The sequence below is a fragment of the Camelus dromedarius genome, chromosome 8 (genome assembly GCF_036321535.1).
Source record: "Camelus dromedarius isolate mCamDro1 chromosome 8, mCamDro1.pat, whole genome shotgun sequence".
In the NCBI taxonomy this organism is placed as follows: domain Eukaryota; kingdom Metazoa; phylum Chordata; class Mammalia; order Artiodactyla; family Camelidae; genus Camelus; species Camelus dromedarius.
This window is the reverse complement of record NC_087443.1, coordinates 1,883,961-1,897,991: the sequence shown is the minus strand read 5'-3', so window position 1 is coordinate 1,897,991 and position 14,031 is coordinate 1,883,961. Positions and strand designations below refer to the sequence as shown.

Sequence of the window (14,031 nt, the reverse complement as noted above, 5' to 3'; positions counted from 1 at the left end):
ACAGTTCTTCAGGAAGAAGGGATACACGTGGAAAAAAGTAAGTGCAGGAAGAGAAGAAGACAGCGTCAGTGTGTTGCCACATGTAAATTAATACTGACTAAACCAAACAATCGTATTAATGCCTTGTGAGGCTTAAAAAATATGTGCAATTTAAATGCATGACAATAATCATATAAAGGATAGAAGGTACAAGATTTTTAAATGAGTTCTAAGGTTCTAGCTTTTCCTGGGAAGTGATAAACAGGTGAAATCTTGAATTATTTTAGTAAATGTTCATTAAATGGGTGAAGGTGGGCACTGTTAGAACTAAAAAGTGAACTTAGCAAAGTAACAACTCACTATAAATTTTCATTTACATTTTTATATATTAGCAAAAAGTGAATACAAAATAAAAATTTCTAAATGATGTGTAATAACACATCATACATCTGGAAATAATTCTAATGAAAGACATGCAAACCTTTCCATAGAAAATTGAGAAACATTTTGAAGGAAATGAAAGATGACCTACAAAAAGCAGGATATATGAGGTCGGAAGGCTGAATATTAGAAAGATGGCTGTTCTCTCCAAATTCATCTGTAGATCAATGCAATCTCAATCAAAATCCCACCAGGTTTTCTTTTTGTGTGCATGGAAATTTAAGTCTATTCTAAACATTATAGAAAATGAAGAGGATCAATATTAGCAAATATGATATTGAAGGAAAGAACAAAATTGGGGCCATTGGCTGCCAGATATCACAACTTATTTTGATGATACAGTGGTTAAGATACTTTGGTATTAGCACAGGCTTAGAAAAGTAGGCCAGAATAGAAAAGAATTCATAAATACATCCACAGATTTGTAACTTGATTTATGATGAAGGTGGCAGTGTAGTGCAGTTTTTGTGAATGGTGCAAGGTCAGTTGAATAGCTAAATGAGGGGGGATATGAAGCTAAATTCCCTCTCTTTACCATACACCAGAAAAAGCAATACCAACCAGATTGTAGGTCTCAGATAAGACCTAAAATAATCAAATTTCTAGAAAACAATGTAGGAGGATCTTTTCAGGAGAAAAAGCACCAGCAATGAAGGAAAAGATTGATAAATTGTACTACGATCAAGAACGTCTGTCACCAGAGTTACCAGTAAGAGAAGACACAGACTGGGAGGAGAATTCTTGAAAAATACTAACAATTCTGACAAATCAGTAAGATCAAAGATAGCCTAATAGAAAAAAAAAAAATGGGTAAAAGACTTGAACAAAATTTCACAACAGCAGATATTCAGATATCCAAAGCATATGAAAAGGTGTTTCATCACAGTAGGCTTCAGAGAAATGCAGATTAAAACTGTGATAAGGTGTTACTACACACCCACCAGAAGAGCTAAAATTTAAAAGACTAGTAACACCAAGTTTGGAAAAGATGTGAAGCAAGTGAAACTCGTACACTCCTGATGAGAGTTAAATTTATACCATCACTTTGGAAATCTCTTGGCACTATCTGCTATATCTAAATATTTATAAATCCATGACCAAGGAATTCCACTCCTGGTGTATATCCAATAGATATATATTCCTGTATTCAACAAAAAATATGTGCAAGAGTGTTCACCACAGATTTATTTGTAATAGCCCCAAGCAGGAAATGACCCTCATGTTCAACTGTTAAATAGATATATAGTGATATATTCATACAAAGGAATATTATAAGCAGGGAAATGAATTAATTACTACTACTTGCAACGTGATGAATCTTAACAAACCTAATGTCAGCTAAAGACACTAGATAAAAAGAGAAAATAGTCTATATTTCCAAATTAGAAAAATAATTAATGGTGATAGAATAATGGTTACCTTTGGAGAGGTCACAAAAGCAGCTTCTAGGTTGTAGGTTCTGTCTTATTTTTAGATCTGGGTGCTGATTACATGGGTTTGTTTACTTAGTAAATTTAAACAAGCTATATACTCATGATTTATGTATTTTTTTCTGAATTTGCTGTATTTATTAAAAGCATAGACCTTCCAAATCATAGTTTTACTTTAAGGAAATTGAAATTACTTCATTATATTTTGAATCCTGGAACACAGTGTGCAAATTTTTAAGTTTTTTCCCCCAATCTTAATAATTAACAGCATGTGTGGTGGAAAATTATTTACAGGGTAATTTTTTGTTTTTCACTTTTCCCTAATTTATTACTTTATAAAAACTTGGCAGGTTAATGGATAGTAAACATGTATTAATACTTTAATTACTTTTCTTATGTTATGCCTTGATATTAAAAACTTTATATGCATGATGGATGTTTTACTATTGTGTTGTAATTGTCTAGAAATTTATCTATGTGAAAAACAAGACATGCTGCTTGAACAGCTGAAACTAAGTAACATCTTTGGTATGGTAAGAATCTCTCTGTGTACTTTCTTTCTCTTATCTTGATGTGGACACATTGTATTAGGTGGCACTTACCATGAAAAAATAGGATTTTGAGCAATTTCAAATTAAATACAGATTAAAAATTTGAAATAAAAGAGAAAAAAGATAATGTATCTTAGATTTGGCATACACAGAACTACTTAGGAGAGAGGAGCTTTGAAGTTAAAGATCCAATTTCAAGATCAAGCTCCATCATTTAGTATCTAGGTGACTTTTGTTATTGTTGAGGAAAATTTGTAATACATTTAAATGTCATTTGTTTCCTGATATGTAAAATCCAGACAATAAGATTACATGTGAAGTGTTTATCTCAAAGCCTGGCACACAGTATCTTCTTACTATGTGACCTATAGATTTAATAACAATAAAAGTCTCTACCTAAAACAATAAAAATAAGTTATAGAATTTGAAAGAAGCAATAAAACTTATTTTTATAGGTTATGAAATAGTTCATGTTTATGTGCCCTAAATTTATAATTTATGTGTTAACTAAGTATATTTAAAATTGTTAAAATACACTAATTAAATTTATATATTGACTAAGATGTGAATAGAGATAGAGATGTCATATGAATGTTCCATCTTTCATAAAATGTTATAATATAATTTAGAATTAATTATTTTGTATTATAGTCTTAATTTATGTCCTTTCTGCTAAACCAAGTTGGTATTTAAATGACTATTTTATTTTCCTTAATGGAAATGTTTTTATTTGAAAAATAAGATTTCCTGTTTTTTGGTCTTAAATGATAAAATATTTCATTGTTTCCTACAAATGGTAAAGTATTACTTTTCTTTAAATTAATGGAATCGATGTATTTTTTAAAAATCCCACATACTCAGATCATAAATTATTGGAATAAATATTCGTAAGTCTCATAGGCTTTAAGGATTTGGTGATTGTTTAAACTATAAAATTGATCGAGTTTATTGAGAACTGTATACTTCCCTTCCTTGATTTGCTTCAATCTCTCCATTGTTTGTAGACATTTAATTAAATGATTCTTGTTAACATTCATAAGAGATGTGTCATGAAATCGCTCTGTGTCGCTTATGCATAACTATGACTTTATTGCACTTTATCAGTCTTCTAACTCTGTGGACCATAGGTCTTCTCTTGTGTGTTTAGCTGGTAACTCACCTCCAGCACATGCTGCTGCCAAGCCTTTCTTTGGTATTTGGATACTGAATCTGTTACAGTATTGCTAACTAACTCCTGCTCCTTAAGAAACCGTTTCTCTCTCACAATATAGATCATTAAAGAGCTTCTGTTGCTAGTACTAGTGACCATGACTCTTAATTACAAGTTCTCTTTCTTCTGGAAAAATCCTACACTTTATCTTTGCACTGATGCAAGTGTGTGTGTGTGTGTGTGTGTGTGTGTGTGTTTAACATCTATATGTGAAAATAATGGGATAATAGAATGTCTATTAATCATTGAAAAAGTATGGCATATCCTATTTTCCTGGTAAACATGAAAGGGAAATCATTTCACGTGTCCTTGAATTATTTTTCCTGAAAGAGAATAAATAATAAGAATTTGTCACTTTAAAAGTTGAAAAGTGAGTGATAATTATACCATACTGGACATGACTAAATTGCTTCCCCGTGCCCCAGGATTTAAAAAAATAGATTAATCACTCTAATAGGTTAATATTTAAGGTGAGGACTTGAACTTTATAAAACAGCTAAACGCCTTAAAAACTTACAGTGAAAACCAGGTCTTTCCATTCAGTAAAGTGTTCTTTCTTACCTAACAATGTGTTTTTGAATTCAAAGGTTGGAGGTGGGATTAGAAGAGATTTTTCTGAGGAATAAATAAATTACTGAAGAAACCAGAAAGCTCTCTTATAAGTAACTGTTGAACCTGTTGTATTTCACAATCCTACCTGTATATTGAGGTTGATATTTTTATATCACTTTATAGCACTTAAAAATTAATACTTTGTGCATTTAACACACATTGCCTTCTTGAAGCTTGCTTACTAAGGAATGGAGATTCTTAGTTATGGCAAAGATTTCTTCCCAAGTAGCATTAGCTTCTTACTTGATTAATGAATTTTCTAAGGGAAAAAGTTGCAAGTAAACTTAAACGCATGAAAAGTCTGAAGTAAACCTCAATTTTTGCTGGATGCCAGTCATGTGTGCTAAACAAGGGAGGTCAATGGTGGAAACTTACCTTTGAGATGGAGTATGTCCCTTGATCTTGAAACTTTTTTATTCCTATTGATTTGCTAGGAATCTTAGGGCATGGTAGGAGGCAGTCTGTTCTGTTTTACACTTTGGATATAATTATGTTCACCTTTTTAAAGAGTCACGTGATTACAAAACTAACATACATTCATTAATAATTACAGCTTAAAAAATACTTTGGTTCTGATGCAGTTTCAGAATTGTTTGGCCAAGCATATCTTTTGTTATATTGTGAACTTTTATATAATGCTAGAAAGGTTGGGCTAGGAGAAAATTTGCTTTTACTTCATCAGGGATTTATAGTTAGATGCTGCATTTCTAAGTTGACCTTTTTCATTAAATAGATTTTAGAGAATAGTACTTACTAAACCAGAGGACTGTAGACTTGAGAATTAGGTAAATGTTCACATTTGCTATTGAACTTACTAGACTGTTGTATTTCACATACCTGGCGCATATCCAGCCGAATGCCTTTTGAACTTCTGATTACTAAATTAATTGAAATTTTTTGTTTGCTGAGGAAATGAAATGTTATTAATTAAAAGTTTGAATACTGTTTTGTATCCTGCGGAATTGGAAGTGGATTTTGGTGCAGGGACCACATTTCAGTTTATTTAAATGACAGTAATTGAAACTTGCTAGCTGTTTACTTGTTTGCTTGTTATTTATTTTGGCTTTTTCTTTCCACAGAAAGTTGATGTGGAAAAATGGGTACGTGTTTCCATGTATTTACAAAAAGACTGTGATCTAAACGGGTGCATGTTTGCTGTTTGCCTCTAATCTTTTGTTTTGCTTCCTAGTGTGGCTGGTACTGTGAGTATTCAGAGTAAATGCTGTGTTGTAATGAACATGTAGTCTACTAGTCTCTAGTTAGACCCTTGTAAGTTTCTGGCTTGGTATCTATTGAAATATTCTCTATCCCTGGAACATTATAATTTCTATATAATTAATTGACTTTGTAATTATGGTGTGCTTCTGGTCAACAGGAAGGCTTTTATTATTAATATTGTGTTTATCTTTTACCAAAAAATCTTGACTGTTTTATCTTAAAATTCTACTGCTTAGTTCTTATGTTTTCCCATGTGCTATTAAAAGGCTTTTATACACATTCATACAATCTTAAAAAGTAAAGGTGAATGACAAAATATCATGAGGAAAGATAGAGCTGCAGGGAGAGGGGAGAGGGAGAACCTTCTAGTTCACAGCACCTCCTAATTGTGAATGGAAATTAGAGTCTCACCCACACCGATGTTCCCAGTCCACTTTTTCCCCAAGTGTGCAAAGCAGTAGGCCCTTCACTGTTGTATTGTTTTGTTCTTATTTGCTCTGGGACTTAATATGATGAATCAGTTAAGGTTGGCTTAACTGATGGCTTCATTTTACTTTCATTGTTTTTCCTGATGCTGGGATGCAGTTCTCTTTTGGCACTGTTTTGAGAATTTTGCTTTCTTTTCAGTCGCCTTTCAGTTGTATTTCCCAAACAGCTGCAAGTCCACCTGGCTTTTTGAGATCCTTTGCTCTTTTTCACTCCTTTCAGCCCTTTATATTCAAGGAAAGTTTTGTTTATTACATTTACCATTTCCATGATGATGACTCCCATGTGTGGGTTTTTGAGAACTACAACTTCTATATTGTATTCCTGGGAATAATTTTAATTCACCATCTGTATCATCATAGCTAAGCTATTACTCATTTTGTTCAACTCTTTCTTTTTGAAATTTCTTACCTTCTTCTGTGACTGTAGTGAAAATTCTGATCCAAGCTCCACATTGTTCTTGTCTTAGGAATGGAAGCCCATTTCTTTCTAAGATGTATCTCATCTTTTTGTTCTCCTTCCCCAAGATCAGCCACCCTAAAACAAGTCTCTGTCTCATCTTTTTACCCCTTCTCTTCCATTCCAGTGTTTTTGTGCCACCCCAAGTCAGTATTTCTTGAATCAACCACTCAAGCCACTTTAATTCCCTTGGAAATAGAATACATAAATGAATAAAATCCTTTTACCATCATCTGTAGGTACTCCCGTTTTTCCCTCTGTGTATTTTGGTTTCTTTTTTGATCTGCCTCACTATATGGTTTTTCTCTCTCATTTTCATAGTGGTTTCTCATCTCAAAATTTATTCTTACTAGGTTTATTTGCAAACTTTTGCCATAGGGATTGCTCTGTAGTTCTGAGAAAGTGAGGAGATAACGTTGAGCTGATAATCATGCAGTTTAACCTGGCAAGTGACTGACTTTACAACTTATGTAAGTTCTTTGTGGACATTCATCTCCTTGTTTATACAATGAGAATCTGGACTAGTCCTTTCTTGTTCTAAAATATTCCTATTATTTTAATAAGAAGACCTATTGATGCTGAAATATATATTCATTTAGATATCATATAATGGAAATATCCTGCTGGATTTTAGAAAACTGATAATCATTGTAGGTATAGGTCTCAGTAAATTTTAGATTTGAGCTGTTTCTTTCTTTGAAGACCTGTGTAGGTCAAATATTGTGCACTTGCCATGGGAAATTTGAAATTCTACTATAACAGGTAGAATTTATTGCTGTTTTCTGTGACCTGAAGGGTAACAGGAAGCGATTTAACCCCGTCTGCTTGCCTGCTCTGGGGGCTCAGTCTCCCCTGCCCCTGGGTTAAATTGGTACATGTTCCAGGACCTTTCTGAGTCAGATGATGATGAGAAACACCCCCAAGTCATTTCAAGTCACAGAAGTCCTATTTCTTTAATTAAAATTCCCAAACCTGTGTAATAGGAGCACTCGATGTTAATCCAAGTTAACGGTCTGCAGTAGGCAGGAGGCTGAGAGGGGAGGGCAGGAGGGCTGGAGTCCAAATCTCGTTCCCTCTGCAAGGGTCCTTGAGCCCCTGTGCCTTGCCTGCAGCTTCTGACCATGCTGGGGTGTCATAGGAATGAGGAGGGGAAAGTTGTCAGAAATGTCTTCTTTGATGAGAGTGTGGTCCATTGGGCTGGTCAGGTGTTCACATTGACTCTCCCTGGGGGCACTTGGGAGTATTGGTGTATTGGTGGAGATTATATTGCCAGAAATCTTTGACCTTGGGGCTTTCTTGCTGCAGGCAAATGCACCTTCTCCAGCAGATCAGTGGTGATGACTTCCTCGTCCCTGGTCATCGGTGGCATTGCGGATAGTCCCAGGCTGGCCCTGTCTAAGGTGGCCCAGTTTGCTGTTGGCAGGCAGTCACTTCGCAGTCACAGCACTACCTGCTGCCACAGTCTCTTGGCTCTTGCTGTGTCCCAGCTCCCAGGGGCACAGCTGTTCCTGAAGCCACTTTTTAGAGACTTGAGTTGAGGGCAGCCCTTGGGGAATCAGGACTCCAAGCCTACCAACAGCCTCTGTGAGAAACACTGCTCATCACTTCGCTCTGCAGCCTCCTCTGACAGACGGGAGCTGGAGTCAGCGGCTGGATTTTCACCCACCCAGTGGGTGTCGCTGTTTGGGTGGCCTTACAGTGTGGTCTGGAATATGGTAGTATTTGCCATCACTTTGTTCTGAGTCTGGTGTCCTATTTAACACCCTGTTATATTTGCTTGTCGACAGAACACATGAAACAACCCCAGATCAAGAGTTTTAGAAGCCTTATAAAACTTAAATCTTTATGAAAGTTAGATTTGCTTCTTTATAAATTCTCTCATAGCATAATTCTGGAACTTCATCAAAGGTCAGTCAGTCTCAATAAATCTCTCTCTCTCTCTCCCTCTCCGTCTGCTCCTCCTCCTCCCTTCCTCCTACCTTCCCTGTTTCCAGTGTCTCTTGAGCATCTTTGAACATTTGTGTTGAATTATGAGCTCATTGAGTAATCCAGTGCTGTTGTCCATGTTCAAGAGAGAATAATGTTTGTGAATCCTGGTTTAAGTGATTGGCTCTACCACCAGCCCTTTAGACCCAAACCTGTTGCATTGGTTTCCAACATGGAGGCCTAGGATTGCAGGTCGTGGATGGAGCTGGGGACAGTAAAGGGATGGAGAAGATTGTCGTATTATAAACGAAGCATTGTCTGTAGACCAAATGATGCCTCATACACATACTTACTCTGTTTAGAAATATTAGATGCTGTTGTAATTGCTCAAATGAAAAACACTTTCAAATGCCTAACTCCATAGTAGTTTTGATAATGCATTTTTAACTGCAACTACTATGATGTGAGGGTCCCTGAAATGCTTTCATACTATCAAGATTCACTCATGTTTGAAATGGTTTGAAAAAAATATGTTGAATCTTCTATATTCTGATACAGACAATTATTTTATACGTAGGTGGTGCTTTCTTGGCACAAGCAGGGAAAGCCCGAAAGCCCTCGATAGCATTTCTACTTCATATTTTAGGTGTTTATGCAGCTTAGTGATTTATAAATGTGTCATAGATATAAAATACAAGGATTTGTAGTAGTTCATCAGAATTGTTTATTTTCCTTTACCCTTTTAAAGAAGAACTGCGTAATTATACATATATAGATGTCAAATGCATTAGACACACATGAAAAGACAGTCCACTTAAGCACTGTCTGTGCAGAATTTTTGACAGGCTGGCGAAGACAACAGTTGCTACCAGTCTGACCCCAAAATATAATGAATTCTTTAATAAAAACCAGCACGCACGTGTGACTAGCTGCAGTGATGGTCCTGTTGTGAGTGAGGCAGGAGCACTGCCATGGGCTGTGTCATCACCTGTGTGATTGCTCTTCCAGGGACTAAAAGCCGGGCCCTTTACGTGCTTCCCGGGCCTGTCATCACCATGTCTGTCAGTCAGTGCAGTCGCACATATTTTCAGTGGGGAAGTCCTAGGAAGTTAAGTATTTATATAGGATGTTTTCATCATAAGAGAAATTGTTGAGGTTTTTCACAAATATATATACCCATATACGCTATTAGATAGTATATACTGCTATGTATTTGGAACTTGGAATTGTTCGTCCTAAATTTCTTTTGCCTTCTAAAATTTGTTGGGAGCATCATTAATTTTAAAAAGCCATCAATGAACCCAGGTCTGGTGGTGAAATAACTTTTCATTTTCTCAACATAATGAAGTTTTCCAGATATATCCTCACTCACACAGGGGAGATGATCAGTTGGAGGATTATGGGGAATCCTAACATCTTGATACAAGGAGAGGAAGATGACAGAGGAGGCTAAAATTCAATAGATACATGGCATGCAGAGTAGGACATTTCATCTCCTCAGTGGAAACTTTATGCAAGGACTTCTGAACCAAAATTTTGCCCTAGTCTCTCAGATTGTCCTGTCTGATAATTTTTTAATAGCTCCCAAATGTTTATTTTGTTGCTGTGTTGCTGATTCTTTATATATTTTTAAGAAGATGTTTCCGTGAAGGTCTTTCAAAACTTCTAAGAAAGGTCCATTTATAGCAGTATTAATTTTTGTTAACAGTATTCATTTCAGGAAGCTGAAAAAACAGTTTAAAAAAATTTAAGGTTGAACTGAAAGGCATAATTATGGTAGAGCTTTTTACATCACTTGAATCACTGTTTCTTTCTTTGTACCAGTTATAGATTGAATATAATTATGCATTCTCTTGATGTATGATATTTGATTACAATTTTCAGAATAAAATATTGCTACTTGATTTGTTTTTCTACCCATAATCATTTGCACATGCTGAGAAAATCCCTTAGGTCTTTCAGATCTACTAGATCAAGTGACATCATGCTTATAGACCAAAGACTTCTGCATCTTTTTATCATTCATTACACTCCCAGGGCCATTTATGTTTGAGTTAAAACACAAGGATTGCTATTTCTCTTTGTGGGTTTCATGTTAAGGTAGCATAATGGGGGTTTATGTCTCCAGCTCCTGGTCACATTTGAAACTTCATCTGACCTATCAGTTCAGAAGTAATTAAACTAAACCTTGGATACTGAATTAGTGCCACTTGCATTTTACCCTAAAGAACTAAAATTTCCCCCTTTTTGTTTTTGTGTAGATTGATTATCATCCCCAAATTTCTTCTAAGACAGAAAGCACCATGCCTGGACTCTGTCTTTATTGTCATCCATTTCTGGTGAAATTTTAGCTCTTAAATAGTTAATTCCTTTATTAAGCTTATTGTAAGCATAAAAATTATATTCTCTACACCTAAATTGAGGCTCTTTGTTTCAGTATTTATCTTCGTGCATGAGCTTCTTTTTTTCTCCTTTTTATCATGTCATCAACTTTTAAAGGATTTTATTGTTATTCTTTTTATGTTGATTTTTATCATACTCAAGCAGTGTTTACATTGAGATTAAAATAACATACTTATCCTTTTCATTTTAATGTATTTTGCTTGCTTTTTTGCCCTTAAATGATCCCTTTTGAATATCTCATATTGTAATAAGCCAAATGGACCAATAGATGATTTGTACAAAAAGTTAATGCCACAAATTATCTTTATGTTCTTGGTTATCTTTTGAAAATAATATGTGTCTGTTACATCTGCTCCTCTTTGTCATTCTGTAGATGGATACTTTTAGCTTTGGCTAATTTACAGTATTCACTATATTTCATCTTACATACAGATCACTCTCCTCTGTAACTTGCTCTTTCTGTAGTCACACATAGCTAAAAATTATGAATATCAGACCTCAGGAACTAGACTGACCATTTTTTTTCTATTAGTACAATTCTAAAGTTTTCAACCTAGGTAACTGACAAAATCAGGCTGAGAAAACTTCTGAAAGAAAAATCTCCAATACCTATATCAATAAAAACTCACAAATCTCATGGAGAAAGTATCTATTATAAACCATATTCTGTAGCAAAATTTTGGATATTTGGTTTTTTTTTTAAATTAAGGCTTAAAATGATTTTTCCTAATTCTTCAGTTAGATATCACTAACTGAAGTGTATAGATATCACTGGGGATCACAGGTAGGAATGTGATTGGTCAGTTTCAACACGGATAATAAGTTCCCTAATATCATTTAACATTGATATTATTTGCAAGATTGTAACTATTCAGCCTATATTTCTAAGCTGAAAATGAAATGATTCTTTACAATTTTTCCTTAAAATTATAATATTCAAAATGAAAAAAATCAATCACAATAAAATTGCTATTTAGAAATATACATATTACAATGTATGTCTGTTTCAGGGGAAAAGTGTGGTATTTAACATCTTTGTTAGAAAACTTCCCCTTGCTGTTTTCTTTAAAACTAATCTGGATATGTATGTTTTTTCTTCGTGGGACTTACATACTCCTAACAAGATTTATCCCTAAGTTTGGAAATATAATATCCATTTTTCCTTCTTTGCTTTTTTTCAATCTCTGTACCTCTCCTGGGAATAAGAAGTCAAAGAAATTTTATGGGTCTAAAGAAAAAGAAAGGAATATATATACATATTATGTTTTGTGAAAGAAGAAAAAGAGCTATTATAATGCAAATCGTGAGAAGTGGCTGAGTCATTTGAAGGGAAAAAGAGTTTTTGTGTTTCTTTTCTTTGAAATTCACATATCAAAAACTAATGCCTAAGGAATTGCTTTTTGTCATTTTGCATGAAATATGGGCATCTTTTCACAAGCGTATTAACTGATGATCTACCTTACCTGTTTCTAATCCACTATTTTTACTTAAATTAGTTGGGTTGCTGCTTGTTACTGCATTTTTATGCAACAGACGAAATGAAAATATTTTAAAGCATTTTCAGAGTATAATTTTAAGATTATACCTTTTTTTGGTCCTTAGGTATGTTATGAATTGAATCACGCATTAAAGTTGAGCAGCATGTTTTCACAGAAAAAAAAAGGAACTAACGTAAAACATTTTTAAGAAGAATTTTGCTTGCTACAGCTTTTCTCTAGCATGTAGTTGATAATGTCTTGTGACAACACAGTCATTTTTTTTTGTTGTTTATTGCTCATATAACTCCATTTAGAGCAATGGAGTCTTTATAAATAAGGTATTTTAAAATATCTTGAAATAATGTGTATTCAATATTTTGTCTCTTTTCCTTATGCCCCACAGAAATTCATGATGAAGGTAAGGCATTAGATCATCTGCTATATATGTAATACTTTGTATGTTTCAAATTTGGTTACTCATATTTGTTTAATTTTTGAATTCATGGCACTTTTCTTCACATTTTAAAGTTTTAAAAAATTAAATCACACTCTTGAACTTTAGATTTGTCAACAAATGATGTTTGACTTCTTTGGGTCAAATGGTGACATTAAGTCTTACTTAGCCAACAATAGGAGTTTCTCCCATTGAAACAGATTTTTTTCCATAGCTCTCCATTTTGAATGATCACTGTGGGGGCTATACTGGCTGGTTAGTGTTTGTGCACTACTGCACGAATAAAGAAATTCACACACTGGGCAATTAGAAGAGGCACCAGGAAGTTACTGTTAAATTACTTTCTCCAGGAGAAGTGAAGATAATTCGACCTCTTTATTTCTCAACCAAATTAGAAAAATGTGAAGATTTTAAGAGGAGATAAACTAAGAGAGAAGAGTAAAATACAGTCATGTTGCTGGAGAAGGAGGAGAGGAAGAGTGAAATGTCATTCTTTGAGACATGAAGTTGAAATTTTTTGTTTCATTATCATATAGCTGCTGCATTTCTCATAGAACATTCATGAAATTTATTTTTTAATCCTAAAAACTGAAAAACGGTCTATAGAGAAATTTATTGTGTCCATTTAATAAAGACTTAATATAGTTTAACATTTCAAAAGATACAAACTCTGAAAAATGTTAAATCAAAATTTGAATGTACATTTAAAAGGTTGCTTAGAACAAAAGGAAGCAAAGTATCCATGTCAGTCTTGAGTTACGTTCATATTTGACAGAACCCTGAACCAGGGGCATTGTCCTGACAAACGGATCTGTTCATTAACATTAAGAATTTGGCAGTTGGGGTGACAGAGCAGAGCACTTACTTGAAATCCTCAATCAACAAGGACCCAAAACATTTTCCAGAATTTCAAATAACTCCAGCTATTATTTTTCAGTAGAAAATACTGTTATTACATTGGGAAGAGAGGACATTAACTGCTCAGACATATCATGAAACAAGGGTTTTTGTTGGGAAAATGTTATGAACATGAGTATGTTCTCTCTTTGCGAATATTAATAAGTAAGTAATGAAATTGGTTTTTTTTTTAATTAGCAGTTTTTCTTGCTAAATCTGCCTTTACTGTACTCATTTTATCGCCTCACCCCTATCCAGATCCCTTGTTCAGTACCCTGTGTCCTTTTCCTTGGAGAGCGGGGAAATGGCTGGTTGCCTGAATCATGCACCTCAAACTCTTTCGAGAGAGCAGATTCATCTAAGACTCGATGCAAACAGAAAAATGATGTCCAGTCAGTTTAAACTAGGTGGAATACCTAAAATAATTTAATTAGGCTCTGATTTCTCCTAACTGCAAGACCCAGATACCTGTGACTTATTTTCATAC

At 34.4% G+C, this 14,031-nt stretch overlaps 1 protein-coding gene across 14 annotated transcripts in view; it reads left to right on the top strand.

The window, feature by feature from the left end:
- The window catches only part of RYR2 (ryanodine receptor 2), a 543,353-nt gene that overhangs the window by 200,421 nt on the left and 328,901 nt on the right, over nt 1-14,031 (top strand). For all 14 annotated transcript variants that reach the window (XR_010381799.1, XM_064487826.1, XM_064487825.1 and 11 more), the window contains 2 exons: nt 5,303-5,323; nt 12,597-12,611. Coding sequence is in view for 13 of the 14 variants with exons in the window: in XM_064487826.1 (XP_064343896.1) it covers nt 5,303-5,323; nt 12,597-12,611 (36 nt within the window). In the remaining variant the exon portion in view is untranslated. The remainder of the gene's footprint in view (nt 1-5,302; nt 5,324-12,596; nt 12,612-14,031) is intronic.